This window comes from Ciconia boyciana, chromosome 4, assembly GCF_034638445.1.
Source record: "Ciconia boyciana chromosome 4, ASM3463844v1, whole genome shotgun sequence".
Taxonomy (NCBI): Eukaryota; Metazoa; Chordata; class Aves; order Ciconiiformes; family Ciconiidae; genus Ciconia; species Ciconia boyciana.
The window spans coordinates 43,730,362-43,749,993 of NC_132937.1; the positions used below are offsets into that span (position 1 = coordinate 43,730,362).

General features: G+C 43.7%; 1 protein-coding gene across 1 annotated transcript; it reads right to left on the bottom strand.

Moving 5' to 3' along the window:
- Window positions 1-10,614: 10,614 nt before the first annotated feature.
- F2RL1 (F2R like trypsin receptor 1) lies at window positions 10,615-17,980 on the bottom strand. Its single transcript, XM_072860140.1, has 2 exons — window positions 17,602-17,980; window positions 10,615-13,373 (listed from the first exon to the last, which is right to left on the bottom strand). The coding sequence occupies exons 1-2, from the start codon at window positions 17,672-17,674 to the stop codon at window positions 12,268-12,270; spliced, it is 1,179 nt and encodes a 392-aa protein (XP_072716241.1). The 5' UTR covers window positions 17,675-17,980; the 3' UTR covers window positions 10,615-12,267.
- Between the last annotated feature and the right edge of the window lie 1,652 nt (window positions 17,981-19,632).

Sequence of the window (19,632 nt, forward strand, 5' to 3'; positions counted from 1 at the left end):
TTGTTCTGATCCCCCTGTTTCACTTCTCCTTGCTGCTTTTATCCTTGCTTCTGTGCCTCCCAAGCATAACACTCGTGCAGTCTTTCAGCCCCTCCATTTGCAGGAAGGGACTCCCTCAGCTCCAGCAGACCTCATTGGGTTTCACTCTGCAGCATGAGGTTCTCTTACGAGGTTGTGCATCATTTCCCACGATCTTGCTATAGGAAGCCTGGCTTTTGTGGCTGATCAGTTAGCTCACTTTCAATCTGCTATATTAGATGCACAAAAGTAGTCTGAATTGAACTGGTTTCAGCAAACACCTCTAGTATGTAAAAACAAAGACATTAGACAGATGTTGGAAGAGAAGCAGCAGCCACAAGTGACTGCAGAACTATTACTCAACCAATACATATCATGGTTAAAATATGTTATCAAAATTTGGAAATAAACTGGAATAAAATCACCAAAGTGAGTTAAAATGGGTGAGCAAAAGTTTTGACAGACAGAAAGCCCACAGAGCAATTACCTACTTAGTCTACGTGCCACTAAAAATAGTCATCATGTCTGCTGTGGAAAACAGAGAGATTATGCACAAATCTACTTAGAAATTTACTGCTCTGTTGCCTTCTAAAAGGATGAGTAATGTTTTATTGCTCTTCCCCCGTTCTCCAAGTACCCCTATAACAAAGCCTTGAAAGAGCTGGTGTCACATTCACAGAGCATCCTTCTCATCTTCTCCTTGCCACGCTGAACAATATTCCACCTTTGATCAGTGGGTCCTCTCTTTACTTCAAAGAGCCACATAATGCTGTTTAAACCCTTTCTCAGCCACAGAACATTGCATAGGTTGCATTCAAACTCTCTGATTCCCATAAGCTTTCTACATTTGTTAGCCTTAAGAGTTTAATAACGTTTGTATTGTACCTTCTAAGAGGCATATATCTCTGTGAAAAGAAATTCCTTCATAATCAGAACTATATGAATTTCTGTTATCTGCTTTTCAGATATTTGACCAAAGACCCTGAGCTATGAAAAGGAAAATGTCAGTGACTGATGTCATGTGCAACATTTTTAAATTTAAGCTTTTATTTCCTCTGCAAGTATTTTTCTGCCTTTTTTGCAGTGATTTTAGAGTGAAATCAGATTTTACCTTTACGGAAAGTCTTTTCCAAACTAACTCTTTTGCCATTGTTTAAAGGTTGTTTAAAAGTTCATCGTCCCTCTGGTATGTCCAGAGAAAGCAAGACTATACACTGACACAAATACTGAGACTGGTATTAAATGAGATTTCAGATGTAGTTTTGATAATACAAAGCATTGCCATCCCTGAACTAAAAAGCATGATGATGATACCACCATCCTTCCTTGCTCTCTTTTTCCAGAGAATTTCTGTTTCTTGGGGCAATTGGCAGATACAAAAGGCTGGCAGGTTCTCAGGAGCAAATACGTGCTACCACCTTGTTTCATTGTGTTGGGTGTTTAACTATGTTCATTTTTGGTAGAAAAGTGTAAGTATCCTTATTTTCAGATAGAAAGAAGCAATCTCAAACACCTGAGGCTGTTAAGACTCCTTGGAGTCATACTGTGGCAGAAGTATGGTATAAACCAATATCATATCAGTAGTGACTGCTGTTTTAACTGTACAGCCCTCTAATTATGGTGCCTTTTTTAATTACATGCACATGTTCTGTCTTCTAGTGGTCACTGAAACAGTAAGTATAACAGGCATTGATGTCTTTTATTCTAAGGGTTATCTAAGTAAAATTATGCCACTCACAGAGCAAATGAACAATTTCTTTCCAACAACCAAAATTACAGATGTTGCTGACCCATGGAAAAACTCCTGAATGATGACATTACAAAGTATCCAGATTTTTTTGTCAGGTGACTTGAGTCCAGGCATTCCCCATTCTTCATACTTCAGTTCATAGTCAAGAGATGTTTGTGGTAAAATGAAAGGCAGGTGCTCTCACCATCTTTTCTAACCACGCAGCCCCACTGATGGGGCAGGTCCAGCACTCTCAGCTGTCCCTGGCTCACCTGACATGACGGGTTGCAGCTCAAGAGCTGCATCCCACCCTCAGTCCTGCCTCTGAAACCAAACAGAAGTGCACTTGTAGCATCTTGCAAGAGTATTACAATTCCTCACTGAGGAAGATGAAAGGCTGCTAAAAAATGGTGTAAATGGGACTCTGCCTTTGCTCAAAGGGTGGAGAAGATTCATTCCTTACCTAAGAAATACATCTATTTCTTACTTGAGTCCACTCTTGTGAAGCGGCCTGAGTCACCACATTCACCAGGACAAAGTTATTTGTAGCTACAATGGCCGTGGTAAACATGCATTAAATTACAGCTAGACATTTGCAGGTGAAGCAACATTTCCATGACAGCAAAATTCACGTGGGCTCAGATGATGCAAAATTAATGAAAAAAATCAGCTATCACTGACAATAAACTTCTGCATGTTATACTGTTTCAGAAACCTGGGGATTACAGGAGATAAGCAACAACACCTCTTCTTGTTCAGATAAGATTATACTTGGAAGACTTCGTTTTAACTATATTTTAGATCCAAGAAAAATGAGGGAGACTGGGAGATACCGTGAGAATATCCTGCTTCAAAAGATACTCTCCTGGAGCCCCATATCTCTCCTTGGCAATCTCTTTCCCTGATCCCAAGCTTAGCAGGGATATTTAATATAATCTGTTAAGTCCTTCTCCTTCTCTAACGTCAGATATATATGTGCGTTTTGAAATGGGGAATTACAAAACTATTTGCACAGCACAGGGAAACCTGGATTAAGTCTTTCATGTGTTTATTTGTTAAAGAAAATGTGCAATAGCAGCTAGAAACAGAAGAGGGAGCCTTTAACCACAGTATCAGCTCTTTTTGCAGTTTTTCAGAAAATGAAACAAAACATGATTCTGTATGTAAAATTATTTCCCCAGCTGATGAAGAGAGTCCTCAGTCAGCTCCTGAATACTGCTGATCTCCCTGGGCTTGGGCAGAGAGCTTGGCTGGTACCACTTCCCCATACTGCAAGTCTCCTTAAGCTAGGAGGTTAATATGCAAAAGTGAAGATGTGAATTCAAAGTGGACGCTCTACTCCATGGAAACACAAGAGCCAAGGAGATGCTCACATCTCTGACTTCAATGCAGTGGCTTTGGCTCCTCATGTAAGTAGTGGAGAAGTGGATGCTCTGGGAGGAAGGAGGGAGGCTGCTAGGTTAGCCATGCTGAACTACCCTCTGCAGATGTCTACCTACCCATACAGGATGCTTAGATACCAAAGCAGAGATGTGTGTCCTCACTCCTGTCCCAAGTGCAAACTAACTGTGAGGACCTCACTCTCCTTTGAAGTGGGAATGAACTACACAGCACAAAGGCACTGTGAGTTCGTGCTAAGGGGAACTGTGCATTAGCTGGCACAGGATACGTGCCATGTGCACACTACAGTGACCCCACTAAGTGGACAAGCCCCCAAATGGTCCTCAGGCCACGGTGCCCTGTGGAGCCCTTGTTCTTCCTGATCACGTCTGACCGGTCTGGTTCAGTGTCTTTGGGTGCCCGCAACCAGCAGTGACTCTAGGGTTGGTATTCGTACCAAATGTTGTTTAAACTTAAACCACACATGGAAGACAAAAGGATCTTGAAACAACAGGGCTGCTGACAGCTCTCTTATCTAAAGCCCCACCATCTTGATTTGAGGTGTAGGCAGTGGAAGCCGCGACCTTAGCAGCAGAGTCAGGCACTGACATTTCCCCACTTCTGGCAGAGGTATCTCCACTCTGTGCCGTCCCATGTCCTAAAGCCAGGACCTTCCCTATATGCCTGCCGATGCCCTGCCATAACACAGTTACCAAAGTGAATGTAGCTGCGGGAAGACTCTCTCCCCTCTCTCCTGCCTTCTCTCCTTCTCCAGCCCCTTCTCGGCTCCTGCCACAGAATTTAATCCTTCAGAGCTCACCCTGGGCTGAGTTTTGTCGATGTTGGAGCCAGCTCTACATCCTTCAGTAGCAAACCCGAACAAAGCCATCTGCACTCTTGAGAGACATCAGATCAAACAGCTCCTTGACAAACAGTTTACCAGTGATAACCTTTAGAGAGCTCCTTTGTGCTTTCCATCGCTGGCCCTGCTAACAAACTCATGCTGGTGGACTCAGAGTTGAGCAAGGCTCCTCGGCCTTGGCTACTCGCCCAGGGTCTGGCAGCAACTTAGACATTTAGTGAGGATTTTCTTACCAGCTACTATTGTAGTATTCATGACTGTACCAATTTAACCACATGTAGTGACATAGGGAGCTTCCAGGCAACCAGGCTAACACAAACAGCACAGTCTTCATAATTTATGGACAGAGCAGTTCCACAATTTCCTTTTAGCATTGCATTTTACCATCAAATCACTCTTCACAGTAACAGCACCCTCCATCCCAGCTCACAAATAGCATCACCACAATACAGCCACCTCCAATGTTTCCAGTTGTACTCCTGAAGTTAAGGGAGAGACATCAGTGATTTTGACCAAAAGCAGGCAACGTCATTTGAACATGATACAGCCACCACTTGCCTCCAACGTGTCCTGAATTAGTGCTAAGGGCTCACCCTGGATATTTTTACACTGTGAACCATGTCGCTCAGTTCATCTGCTCACAGAAAGCCATAGGGGTTTGCCTGACTGGGATTTGAAGATAAAAAGTCAAGGGGTCATGATGTGTCAAACGGGAAGTATGCACTAGTCCTGAGTCATTGCCAGCTAAATCCAGTGAGCACCAGAGCATAGTGTTCCCTCCCCAGCCGACACTGCTGTTTTGACTCATTGATTGCTTCTTGTGTTTTCTTCATATCCCCCTGGCTTTTGTAAATGCATGACACAGGAGACTCTTCAGGACTTTCAGGAAACTCCCTCTACCCATTGCATCTTATTTTTTTAATTTATGTTGTACAAGTTAATTATTTCCTTCATTTCCTCTTATTCAGTGGGTCAGCCTCTCCAAAGAAGCAGCATATCCTTTGTTTTCCCATGTTAAATTACTCCATTTTCCCACGTGCTCAGAAATAGACACAGGCCCCATGCAAACAGGCTCTACCTCCCCGCATCCCGCAGTCCACAGGATTATGTGACAGCACAGTCCCCATCGCAGACATTCAGCTGGGGGAAGCACGAACCCAGCTGCTAAACCACAGCACCAGGAGTACTTACCGCCCTGAATTCAGACTCAATGTGGAGAAAGCATGAATGCTAACGGCGTTCCACACTGCATCACGTCCATGCATCGCTTTCTTCCAGCAGCTGAGAGCTGGCAAGCACTATAATAGGGGGAGAAATCAAATAAACTGCACAAAGGTTTCAATCTCAACCAGGCTGAACACTCAGTTCCTAGCAGTTTGCTCCTTGAAGGTGAGGCACAAAGCCAGCGTGCAGCTGCTGAACCAAATGTAGCTGTTAACTGCAATAGAGAGACATCCACTCATGTGCCAGCTCATGCTCATTCTCAGCCGGAGCACTTGTCACTTGATGAATGCAAGGTTTGGCACACAAGGTTTGGAAATTAAAATCCTGCCAACCTTAAGAATTACTGTATGTTGATTTTCAGAACTGCCATAAAATATAGACGTCTCTCTTGTCCACTGTTTCCACAGAGCTCATTAATTTTCATTACTGCATATTATTAACACCTTCAAAAGAAACAAAGGAACAAGGCTTAGTCCACGTGATGAGTGTGCCACCAGCAGACTGCACTGGTAAAGCACTCCTAACACAGACATAACGTTAGCAGCAGGACTGTGCTTTACAACAAACGTAATAGTCCCATGGAGACCAGATGGAGCAAGTTTTACCAGCAAAGGTGCAGCCTCCAGGTTACAGCTACATTAGGGCTCTTGCTGGTATGGCTCTGGCGATCAGAGATTGCACCAGTTCTCTCCTGCGGGTGCTCTATGCTGTGGCAAAACACAATACCCAGGTGAGCATTAAGCCACCACAGGTAGCACGTAGCATTCAACAACTGGCAGTGTATGTGGCAGGGAAGCAGGGTACCCAGAGAGATGGGAGTGAACACATTTTAATTATCTTTGCACTTGGGAATGCAGCCTCTATATTGAAGTGTAGACACTGGAGCTTGGCTCTGACAGAATTTCGTAGCTCAGTTATGGCAGAGATAATCCCAGGTAGACCTTGGTACCCTTGAGCTGGCTCTGTTCTGGTGTTTGCATCACATGAGCAATCCCAGGTGGTTTATGAACTCCAGTGCAGCTATGAACCTACCTAGCTCCATGTACACACAGACAGATACGCCTTTCCCCCTTTCCCTGGCCACCAAAGAGCAGGCCGGACCACCAGGGAAGCTGGCTGCAGACACATTTAAATGACTATGAAGCCTAAGTCACACAAGCTAGCACTGAGTCAGTGAGTTCTGATGGATTCAAGGGGGTTGTCACAGTGTCTCTGCACGGCACTCAATGCATCCTTCATAATCACTAGTCTTTTTGCCATTATCTGAAGCATCTCCACCTCCTTTGGCCTAGATGACAGAGAGCTGACTATGTAGCCAGCCTGTTGTACTGGTCCTGCCAGCAAACAGTGCCTGGAGAATGTTCATCTGCAAGCCTACAGTAGGTTATCGCTCCTGAGAAAAAATGTAGGCAACATACTCTCCTGGCTGTTTTTGAATCAAAATGACCATGACTACTGTGTTCATGCTGAATTTAACATTGATGCTGTATATTAACCATGTGTAAAGTGCCCATGACAGATCAAACACATCTGTAATGAAACCCGAGTCCCTAAGGGTTGTTATGATAGGTAGGCATTATGCTGCTTGATTCCCACGACAGCTACATGTCTAGACATGTGCTACATGTCTTCAGTCATCACACCAGTTAGACAAAATGAATGCTAAACTTGGTGGGCCCAGATGGTGTTCATTGAGGGGTCCTGAGAAAACTCAGGGACAAAATAGCTGAATTAGTAACAGAAGTGTGTTACCTCTTGCCAAAATTATACTTGAATACTGGGAGCCAACTGTAATCAATAATTAAAAGAAGGTTCTGAGGTGTCCAGAGAAATACAGTCCTGTAAGCCCAATATCTGTACTGAGCAACTAGTGAAAAGTCTAAGAAGGGACATCACTAGAACTTCTGGACCTTTCTGGGAAAAGCCACCACGGCTTTTGTAAAGGGAACTCTGGGCTTAACAGCCTTGTGGAGTTCTTGGAAGAGGCCAGATGCACATGGAGATAAGGGTGATCCAGCAGACCCAGTCTACCTGGATTTACAAAAGGCTTGTGGCAAAATTCCTGATCAAAGCTTTTTAAAGAAAACTAGGCAGACATGGAATAAGAGGGAAGGTCCTCTCATGGAAAAATAACTGATTACGAGAAAAGAAATACAGGGTAGCAGAAAAATGATCGGTTTTCACAATGCCAGTTACTCACCAGTGTGGTGCCAGACCTGGACTGTTCTGCATGTTCATAAATGGTCTGAAGAGGGTTGAGCAGTGAGGAACAAATGTTTGCTGATAACACAAAGTTAGTCAAGACAGTAAGCACTTAGGCAGGCTGCAAAGAATTGCAGAACCTTGTAAGACGGACTGAGCAATGAACTGGTGGATGAATTGAGTAAGCGTAAAGTGAGGTGCATGAGGGAAAAACATCCTAGCTTGACATATAGAATTATGGCTTACAAAATGACTGTAACCACTCAGGAGAGAGACAGATTTACAAGCAGCTGCACGAAAAACATCAACTCAGTGCTCAGGAGTAGGAAAAAATAAAATAAAATTGAATGTTACGGGCTATTGGGAAAGTAACAGGGAGCAAACCAGAAGTCATCGCTGTACCATCCATGGCTTGAACACTGTGTGTAGCTTGGTGACTGTATATGGGAACAGGAAGGTCTCAGAGAAAGGAAACAGGATTATCATGTTTTGAACAGTGGCTGTACTGGAAGGACTAAATTGGCTAGGACTCCTCAACCTGGAAAGTAGCTGAGAGAGAGGAAATACAATACTGGCCTTCAAAATTGCAACCGACTGGACAAGACAGTTAGGGACTCATTCACATCCTCTTCTCCTTCAAGAACCAGGGGCCACCAAGTGAGGATAGTGGATCCTGGTTCAAAGCAAATAAAATGAGGTCGATTTTCACAGCAAGACACCCAACAGGTGTTACTAATTAGACAAGCCAAATCAGACTTAAGGAAACTCTCATGCTGAAAATAGCTAGATGTTGGGAGAGTACTGTGGGGGATATGATTCATGCCTGTACTGTTTCTACTCCTCCCTGGGTACCTGCCTGTAACTTCTTTCTGTTGCTGCTACGCATGCTCTTTGAGTTACAGATTAATCCTCCTCAGCAGCAGCTTTCCTCACAGCTGCCAATGAGCGTAGGTCCCCGAGCCTTCATTTGTCTCCTTTTTTTCTGAACTTCAGAGCACATTTCAACAGTCTCATAGCACAGCATGGTGCAAAGCAACAAACTTCCCTGGCCACATCTTATGCACATCTGGTATGTTGGCCAGGTGCCTTGTGCAGCAGTCCTACTGTTTTTTGACACGTCACTTGACACCTTGCTGTCTTGTTGACCTCCAAAGGCATGGGTGAGCAGATTACCCTGGCTGAGCTGGATGGACTCTTGATCTGAGCCAGCAGAGCCATTCCTACAGTCATAGGTGGAGGCTTGCTCCCTGCTGCTTAGGAGTTTAAGTAGAGGCTTCACAGCTCCTGTGCTTCAACTTGCCTTGTAGTTGCGCAGCGCAAGCAGGTGTTGGTGGTAAAAGACACAGTCTGACCCTCTCCCTTGTACTGAGCCAAGAGCTCATCCAGCAAACCAGCCAAACACTGTTCCAAGTCAAAAGTAAACTTTCCTCCCTCCGCCTGGTTTAACTTTAACCCAGGACTGATCCAATCCACTCCAAGGTCACACATGCTTGTGACAGTACAAGGTAACAGTGTGATCAAGTAGTCAGGATACGGGAAAGACTAGTCCACCTCTCTTTAGCTGCAGCATGTCCTTGAGCTGCTTGTGAAACCATGACACTGTGCACATAAATTACTCCTGGGCTACTTGTTCTTGCACCATCACTACCTGGCTGTGCAGGCACCGATTCAACGAATTTATTCAAATCGATTGAACAACCAACCTGGTCTATCTGCTCCGTTAATTGGAGCAAAATAATTCACACTAAATTCAGGATGAGGATTTGCAATGCAGCTACAGGTGGGAAAAATTTCCCACAATTTGTCCTTGTTTCAAGGACAAATAAAAGCACAAAGCAAAACAATTATGCAGATTAGTTTAGTCCTCATTGCACTTGAGTTGCAGCAAAGACAGACACACTTGCAGCATTGTATATCTAGAAGATACAGATCATAAAAGCAATTGGATGCTTGATTAAATTCTCAATACCAGTTCTCTTCCCCTCCTAACCCCACAAGTCAGATGCAGAGGAAGACGCTCCTCCCTACCCACCCCCCAAAGACACGAACCCAGATGGTACCACTAAAACAGCAAATGAAAAGCAAAAACCAACTAGACTTAAAAGATCTTTTCAGCTCCCAGTGAGCATAGTCTGAAGGAATAAGCTTCACCTAGATGACTGGTCTCCTTGAATAGTATTCTCCGAAGTTTGTCACATGTAGTACAGCCTCCTTTTAAAATAAATCTATAAATTAAAACTTTTTCTCAAAAAGCTTTCAACAACACTGCAGTAATGTCTAACTCTTACGCAGGTCATTGGCAGACCTCTGCTGTTGCTGCAGGTAAGAGATCAAAGATTCCTCCTTGCAAACTGCTTTGTCGATCCACAGATGAAGAAGCCTAGAAGGGAGAAGTGGTCAATGAGCTGCAGCGGGTAGTCTGATTGATTATTTGATAGTCCCCAACTCTGATCCCATCAATAACGGGAAAGGAAGAACAAAGAGTGAGAGTATAAATACAAGCATTATTTTGTGTACTTCTGATTAAATAATGACAAGAAATAAATCCTGTCCCCCAAAAGACTGGCTATATTAAGCATATTCTTTTTCAGCAATTTAACAGTGATCCATTAATCATGAGCAATATCTTTGTCATATTATATAGACATACACAGACAATTCATCATCTTTACAGCGTACAACCTGTAACCCTTGGACCCCTGGCAGAACACAGGTAGTGCTGTAATCACATGAACTGGATGCCCTTCCTTCATGTTATTCACTACCGTATACAGAGCAGGAAGCACACTGGGCTGTTCAGCAAGACAAAGGACATTCTCATATTCTGTTTATCACACACAGGCTAAAAGAAGAGTTCAGACAGCAGTTTGTGAAGATGGTGCAACCCCCTTCTTCCCAAATCCTTTCGGTGAACTATGGCCTCTTACGTACAGTTATCTTCCAGTAAGGATGCTGCATTACATCTTCAGTTCAGTAGTAAATAAGCAATTATTTCCCTGAGTTTTTGTCAAGAAACAGGAAGAACAAACTGTTCATGCCTGAGAAACATTTGTGTTCCACGTCACCTGAAGAACTGTAAACTCTCTGCTCCTCAATGAGACATTGATTAATACAAGTTGTCACTTTAGCTTGGACCTCTGAAATACCACGACACAACATCCTACTTTCATACTAAGCACCTGCTAAGAGTTAGTAGACAAGACTGCAGCAGACAAAAGGAGAGCTAGAGCTTAATTAATCCTTAACATAAGAGAGCAAAGGCATTAAACAAACCTCTTAGTCTTTATTACATTTAAGGAAAAAAAAAACATTGTTACCAAAGCAGGGAAAGAACATGGAAACCAAAGAACAAGACAAGGGAAGGAACAGACTAGTACACAGAAAAACATGATTTATTATGTAAATACTTATGGCCTTTAAGCTGTACAAGACAGCTCAAATTCTTGCTACAGTTCAATCTACCTTCTTCCTTACTCTCCATATTTGAAATGGTGAATATTTCCTATCTATATACCAGCTGTCCCAGAGCACTTTTTGGACTGAGGGCTTTTCCATTTGCTTGTGTTTGTAAGGAGCCAGCTACGCCTAAGTCCCAGATAGGTCACCTGGATGCGAGTCCAATGTACAACTTGGTGAAACTTATCAGGGCTGCAAGATTTGAAAAAATGCATTTAAATCCTATGACCAAACATACACCCATTAGCTTTTCAGATTAAAAGTACATGCGATTCCATATTCCTGAGTCGTCACAAATATTCTGGGTGAGAGAAGAGGATTTAAGATATTTCAGAAATCCACTGGGGCTGAAGTTTGCTATCTTGTTAATGTGTTTGTTTATATTTCATTATTCCCCCACAGTTAGGAACTGTTTGGTTTTAGTTATCTGCTAATAAGGGAACAGTTTTGCTATAATGAAATGCATCATCAGGTAAATTTTACTTAACCTATTTAGACATTACAGCTACAGTTGTCAGACTTCTAATTTACTATTAGGAATAATATCTTCGTTACCTGAAGCCAGGCAAGTTGAACAAGTCAGCATTTTGAAAAGCATGTAAAAGCATAAAAGAAAGCACCCAACTCAAATGTGTTATAAAAAAATCTTATTTAGATATCTTAAATACAAGGCACATTATATGAAAATCAAATAGCTATTCATCAAAACTTTGTTAAATAGCCCCATTTAAGATCATGTACAGGCAAGCGTTAAGTAACAGTGCATAATCTCAACTAACATTTTATCTCAATGCTAGCTGACAACAAGTTCAGCTTGCCAACTCAACAGGATAACCTTACAGGCTTCTGCCATGTTAGTATTTACAACATGAAAACAATATAAAACTACATTATACTAAAAATAAGCAGTCACATTGCTGGACCCACACCAAGATGGTGAAATGGATTCTCCCTTCCTTCTCTCTATGGTTTCATATAATGTTCAGTGTAAGCAGGTACACAGAGCAAGGTCCTACATACACAATCTGTTTAATACATTCCAGTTAAAGCCAAACAAAACAGATTTCTCTGTTAATTAATTATACTAGCAACACTACATAACATTCCAGTGACATTTTGTTTTTTAACAACTTCAATATTGAACGAAAATATCTTCAACCACAACTCGCTTCCAAGTCAGCAGCATTTTTGCAGAGCATCAGAAACGTCATTATTTTTTCCAGTCTACTGGGAGGATTTATCTGCTTAGGATTTCTACAGAGGGTAAGCAGCTGCCAGGCTTCAATGTAATTAAAAAGCAAAGATGTTTCTTCAGACTCTCTTGTACAAAATAACTCAGTCACTTACATCCTTTCAGCAGTCGTAATAAAAGTTCACTCTTCTTCTAGGATTAAACTCAGTAGGTTGATTTAGTGGTCCCATTTGAATTTGAAGAATAAGAATTTGATTTCTTGAGGTACCTGCTCGATGAGAGAGACACTTGCATCCTCCGTGTAGTTCGCACACTTCGGCAAATAAGAGCATTTTTAAGGTTGTATCTGAAGTCTTTTGAAATATAGTAATAGATGAATGGATCAATACAACTGTTCAAAGTAGAAAGACACAGTGCAGTTATGTACGATGCATACAGATAGCTCTGGCTGGAGGTTTTGAGGAGCAAATAGTGCACAACAAGCAGCACATTGCTAGGAGTAAAACAGATGAGATACATAGACAGGACAGTGATAATGAGTTTGATTGCTCTTTTTCGTTTCTTCCCAGCGCTTATTTCTGAGATGGAAGCATTCAGAGTCTTAATCATTAGTATGTAAGCGACAGCAGTGAGGAGAGCTGGGATTAAGAAAAGTCCAATTGCAAGTGAGAGGAAATAATTGAACATGTCATGAGCCAAAACATTTGCAGGCAATACATCATGGCAGGTAGTAATGTTAAGATCTGAAATGTATGTTGTCTGATTAACAAGATACAATGGAATGGTGCCCAACAAAATCAGTACCCAGATAGCAAGGGAGATGCCCAAGGCAATTTCAGATTTCTTTCTTGAACGCACTATGGGGTTCACTACAACCCAATACCGTTGCACACTGAGACACGTAATAAAGAGAATGGAACAGTACATATTTCCATAGAAAAATCCAACAAGTACTTTGCAGAGACCTTCACCGAATCGCCAATTATTACCATTTACATGGTATGCAATCTTCAGTGGGAACCAGACAACAAAAAGAAGGTCTGCCAATGCCAAGTTAACCATATAAATTACAGCCGGATGTTTCTTCTTCGTTCGGAAAAAAAAGACCCAGAGGGCCATGGCATTGCTTGGCAAACCAATGATAAAGACAATGATATATACAATGGGAAGAAAAACTGTAGTCAGCTTTCCTGTGAGGACTTTTGCTGCAAATTCATCCACTTCGTAGACCTCTTCAGAGGCATTATTTGTATTTGAAGCCTTCCAGCCAGCAAAACTTCTTCCTTTTGAACTGCTGGTTCCACTATTCTCTAAAAAAAAAGAAATTAAGCAGTTGCTGTTACTGAAGTGCAGACTTTGTGTCCTTTTTAAAAATAAACTACACATCATTATTTACTCTGAAGAATTAAAGAAGGCCTCATCAACAGAAAAATTAAAACTGGTTTTCATACACTTGACAATTTTTCCTCCCTTTGTTTTAAGCTTCTTATCCAAAACACAATCCATATCCCTCTTCAAGGATTGTATCAGCAACCAAAATGCTTTTCCACATCACCAGTGATATTAAAAATACCTTGTTAAAATGGCTGTCAGGTGCTCCTACCATCTGAACAGTTACAACAGAAACTGCTTCAAGTACCACAGGTCACCATTATCCTTTCACGTGGCAGTGCAGGATTACCCAAGTGTTGAGACTCATAAAACTTCGCAGCAGGCTAACATAGCTGCAGTAGAAGCTTCCTCAGTTTTAGACAGCCTGAAAATCAGGTATGCAGTAGAAAAGAGCATGCTGTCCTCAGACGAGCTAGAACTGAAACTGTCAAAAGGTAATGCCAAAAGCTAAGCACTAGTGATCTCTAGGGAAGGAAAGATGCATGTTACACCATATCTGAATTGAAACTTGAACAGACTAACTTTGTGCATGAAGCTGCAACAGGGCCAGTCATCTGAGATCTCCTTCCAATTCGTGGCCAAGATGGTCAGCCAACCTCCGCAGTTTCTACTCAAAGTGCTAGGTGGTAAAGCTGACAGCTATGGTTGCTTCGTACACGAGACAGCTATCGCTTCAAGTTTTGCTCTGCTTCTTCGAATGCCACAGGGACTTACAAACCATATGGGCAAGCCAGCCATTCCTGACTGCTCTGTCTTGTACGACAACCTTCAGATGGCTCAGTCCAGAACCCCCAAGACACCCTCCAGACCCAATACAATCCCCTCACGCTAACAAGTTAAACTGCACAAGCAGATACTGTCCATGAACTCCCCCTGTTCCAAGAAGTCAGACATCTGCCAAGCTAAACTGCACAGACATGGAACTTGACTGTCTGTGCGAGATGTATTTTTAACCTTATCTCAATTTCTATCAATATTTGTGGATTATTTTAGCCACAGAAAATCCCAACTGGAGGATACAGGACAGTTTTCTTGAGCTCCTTTATACTGGAGTATATATACTCCTTTATACTTATACTCCTTTATACTGGAGTATAAAGGAGAGTTTTTTTGAGGTTTGTGTACAAGCCCTGAACAGTGTTGAAGGATGGCCCCATTGTTATTCAATAAATAGTAACTTTGATATAATTCCAGAATGAAAAATGCTTACATTTTAAAGTTTAAGAATTCTCACACAAGAAATATGTAAATACACAAATATGCATGTTTTCCAGTATAGATTCTCAAAAGTAGCCCAACTTTAGATAGCTGTTCCTTTCAAGTTATTACTGCAAAAGTCAGATGTACAGAATTAGTGTCCTGTCTAGACTGTGTGACCTCCTAAAGAGGTGTACAGAAATACAGTATATATTGGTGTTCTTTAGAGTTTTGAACTAAGTTACCCTAGCTCCACTTAACAAGGATTTGACAAGCGCCAGGCACAGACACGCTTCACTGGAAAACTGAGGTGTAAGAAAACTTTTTGCCAGTACAAGGACATGGACAAATCTTTGCAGTAGACTGCATGAAGTCTAAATTATATGAACAAAACAACAGTCCTAAAGAAAATTAATTCAAATACCAAACAGTCATTTTGGCATATATGTAGAATAATTATAACAGTGCAGAATTGTACAAATCCTGCTCTCAGATCTTCAAGCCACATGATTATGTCAGCAATACTGTTAAAGATTGCAAAGTTTACTCATGTAATACAGAAATCCCAGGTCCCTAACCCAAGCCGTGAACATTAGAAGCCATAAAACCAGCTGGAAGAACATAGCTTACATAGATATCAGATAATGTAAATGATGATTAGCTAGGCAGGCTTATAGCTTAGCTAAGAGAGATCCCAGAGATGCTTGGAAGTAGATCCTTTATTGTAAGCTGATAGCAGTTCTCAGAGTACCTTAATAAAGTGCAGTGTACAGTGCTATGTTAAGCAGCTGTCCATCAGTAAGTAGCTGATATTATCAAATTGCAGTCATACTATTTGTATTCCATTCCAAAGACTTTACCAGTAGAATACTGGTAAATACTACCACTTTGTTCTTATTAATGTTTTGTGATCAGATAAAAAGCAATGCTTTGCAATTCATCGTCATAGCTTGGGTTGAAAAAAAAAATAAAAAATGCTCACCAAAAAGCCCTGAAGTGTTAGTGTGATACAAAAGAGTAAGAGCTATAATAAAGTGAATTGACAGACACGTAACCCACAGACAGGACTTAGTGTTACAAGAGTGACAGAATAAAGGTTTGTTTTATTCTACTTTTGAGGACATAGTCAAGCTAACTGCATTATTTCAGAGACCAAGTCTTGCTTTTATGCTGACTTCAAGTAGTTCCAGCCTCAAAAGTTCTGACTGCAGATACTGGGCAGCTTTTGTTAGCCCAACTGGCACCCATACAGGGAGACAATTCAGTGTTCTGTTTCTCTTTGTAGTTAACACTCCCTCACCGACCAACCAATCCTTTGTTAGGTATGTGCATTTTCTACATCCTTTTATTACTCTTTCGTGCTTGCACTTTTCCATAACAATTGAGTTTTCCAAGCTGAGTTTCACCCTGCCTGACTCACATACAGAGAATGCAGTTGACTTGCTAATCTGCCCACGGGAAAAGCTTCCTTGGCATCATGGGGAAAGATATACTCTCCTCCCACAACAAAAGACTGTTTCAACACCTTAGACATTTGTCCAGAAGATATAACCCACTGCATACCAAAAGAAGGACTATGTCTACCCTGCAGACACAAAAGTGACAGCAGCACAGAGTATCCAAATTAACTAGCTTAGGTCATGGTAGTAATACCCACACAGGACTAAGGTTAAGATTACCCTGGTTTTTGGATCTGCAGCTCAGATTCACCACAACCCTATAATGGCATTAGCCTGTTTGAAACAGACACAATCGCTTTTCCTTAGCTTATAGTGCATCTCTCTTGAGTGGGATGGGATCACACTTCCAGCTCATTTCACCTCCCTACTCCAGAAGATCAAGCAGCCAGCTAAAAACCTTTAAGCAGACTACTCCCCCTCCCCCCCAAGGTGACTGCAAATTCGCCCCGGCTCCCAGGTCAGATAACTAGGATATTAAGAGGCAGCCTACTATCAGAAACTCCGCTCTGAACAACAAAATTTGCGCTTATCTAGTATCTATTTGTTGAGAAAATAGGACCTACCATAAGCTTGGCTTCAATATTTACATAATATTTACGCATACACTTTTACTATGTAAATAAGACCAGGATGAACAAATACAGGACTCAGTGCAAAGGCATGTATACATATGGCAATGGGGTTTACTATAAGAGGTAGTGAAACATGAACCTTAAGGCAGTGAAATATTAATATGACTAAGGGTTTTTTTCCCCAAACAGCACTTATGTTCAATGAGCAATAATACAAACTAACAAAGAGAAGAATTAGGATTAAAAAAAATCCTAGCTTTTCAGAGTTGGGAAAAACGCGAGAACACGGTCTTTAAGGTTTTTTATGTTTATACACAGCTTTTAGGTAGGTTGCTAGCCAAGAACCAGATTACATACAGCACCGATGCGGGTGAAGACAGGCCACGCGTGCCAGGCAGCTCCCGCGGAGAGCCCGCGTAGGACCTGCGGTCCCGCAGCCCTCGCCGCCAGCTCTGTGCGCCGCAGAAGTCCAAAGGGGGCTGGAAGCCGAGCTCGGCTGCTTGCCCGTCGAGCTGCTTTTCCCCCCTGGCGGGGAGTCCGGCCGGCCGGCAGCGCCCTCCTCGCGGGTCGCGGCAGCTCCACAGACACCGGCCCGAGTTTTCCGAACCTGTTCGACTCCGCGGCAACCTCCCCCAGCCCGCTCCGGACTCCCCGCACCCCAGCCGGGGGCCAGAAACCCGCTCTTCGCCGCCGTTCAGCCCCGCCGCCGCCGTGCCTCGCCCACCGAGAGCCCCGCCGTGCCCCCCGCACCGCTCCCCCCCTGAAGCGCCACCGCCCGCAGCCCAACCCGCAGCCAAGGGGCGCCGAGCAACCAGCACTGCATCCGCGGAGCCCTGGGAGGGCTCGGCCGTCGCCAGCTGAACCCAGCCAAGCCGGCTCTAGCACCCGTCGGCGGCAGCTCGCACTCCTCCTCTCACCTGCGTGAGCAGCGGCTCCCAGCAGCGCACAGACCAGCAGCGGCAGCAGGCACAGCCCGCGACGCGCAGGCATCCTCCCGCCGCGCTCCAGCCACCACTGCCTCTACCCCACAGCCGACCAGTTTCACCTGATACCTGAGCGAGGAGGGGGAGGAGGGCGCGGCCTGGCCGCTACCAGCCGGGCAGCAGGCGGAGCTGGGCCAGGCCACTTCCCCCACCCCCGAAGGGCTGTAGGGCTGCCACTAAAATGGCGGGGTGAGCCCAGCCGACGGGCCCAAAGCGCCCGTCTCAAAATGGCGGGGGCGCCCCCTTCCCCCTCCCCCTCCCCACTCGAGGGGGCGGTTGGTCTCGCGCCTTGTCTCACGTCCTGTGTCCCGCTCCGTGGGTACTGGGGCTGAGCAGGTGCTGCGGGCCTCGGCTCTCACCGCCCTCTCTCCTTTCCTCCCTCCCTCTAAAGCTGGCCCTCCGGCGGTCACCTGGCCCTAAGCCCGCCAGTAGGAGGCCGGCCGTAGGGCGGGGGCGGCTCTTACCTGCGGCAGGTGCTCTGTTGTCGGCTTATAGCTGAGTAAAGCCGAGGCGTACCGTTTGAGCGGCCATGTATTCGGAGGTAGTCGTGGTTCACGCCGAGCTGCTGCTGGAGCGGAGCAGGCTGTTTCTGGGACACGCAGGCTGGGATTGGGGGCAAGCTGGCGAGGCAGCGGGCTAGAGGGGCGTTTTTGTGGGACAGCATTATTCCTGCTGACTTGTAACATACTGCTTTGTGTGTGCCAGGTTTCTTAGTCTTCTTCATTATGTTGCCATATGACAGACAGGGAGGAAAATGTGTAATGGCTGCCTAACCTGAATGCGTTTGTGTTACTGTGCTGGTGTGATCCAGGGTAAGAAAGGGGTGTTTTCACTTGTCAGCCTCTTATGCTTGGAGTACACCAACTTCCTTTTGTTTTTGCAAACAAGGATTTCAAGAACAAAACTAAGCACAGTGCAGTGCAATGCCAGCAGTGTTTTCCATTTATCCACACAATTACGAATTTAAGAAATGTTTTTAGGTTTGTAAAATCAAGCACACAACTTATCAAATTCCAAAATTAAAACTACATGTTCAACCCTGGTTCACACCTCTAGACTAGTTCTCCAGTTACTTCAGTAATGTTCTCTCTGCATCAGCCAGTCTGCAAAATGCTCAGCATTCAGATGGTGATAAAATTGTTGGGGGTTTTTTTTCCTGTTTTGGATGGATATCTTATGAATATACTCTGTTCTATGTTTTGAAGAGAAAATTGTTACTTTTGTGGGCTTTCTGTGATGGCTATGAAATACAGCTGTGGGTTGGAGGAGGTCTGCATTGTTCCCGTTTTACAGGTGGAAAATGGAGTAGAGAGGAATGAAGGTAAATGTACTTGGAAGTTTTGGGTGTCTGAGTCGACATCAAGGGCCTCTCTTTTTTGAGTCTTTGTTATAAGTTACTCCATACTCAAAGCACAGTTCCTGTTCATCATCCACCCAGCTAGGACTGTTTACAGATTCCTCATCCTAGTCTTAGCCTCCTGGCTAAGTACCGGGAAAGTCATAGCCTATCCCTCCAGACTCCCTCCCTGTCTCTTTCTGTCTCACTTGCAGTGCACTTTTGTTTACTTTACCGTTACAAACCGCTTCATGGGTGCTTAATCTCCTGCTCCTAATCACCTTGTCCCAGTGACTTGTAGTCTTCTTATCCGGCTTTTTATCTAATCTCCCTTTCTAACAGGTGTGTACATATGTGCTGGCTACCGGTCTCTACAGTGTTTTCCCTCTCAGATCTGTAGTACTGAGGAGTGGTCGGTCCTTCTCTTGCCCGGTTCTTCTGTAGCCAGTGCTCTCCTGCCAGCATCCAGTCCCAGTTTTCGCTGTTCTTTTTTTCTTGATTTATTCCATCCAGTCTGTCTTTTCGTCCCCTTTACATTCAAAGCAGACAGCTCCTTCCCTCTTTTGCTTGGATCCAGCAACAGTGAAAGGGACCGAGAATATAAGGGAAAAGGATTCATGGCTGTCACT

Bases quoted from the DNA above. Each gene is read 5' to 3' on its own strand.
- F2RL1 (XM_072860140.1), bottom strand. From the start codon at position 17,674: ATGCCTGCGCGTCGCGGGCTGTGCCTGCTGCCGCTGCTGGTCTGTGCG. The intron at 13,374-17,601 runs GTGAGAGGAGGA...CTTTTTTTTTAG, and splicing joins GGGAGCCGCTGCTCACGCAG to AGAATAGTGGAACCAGCAGT.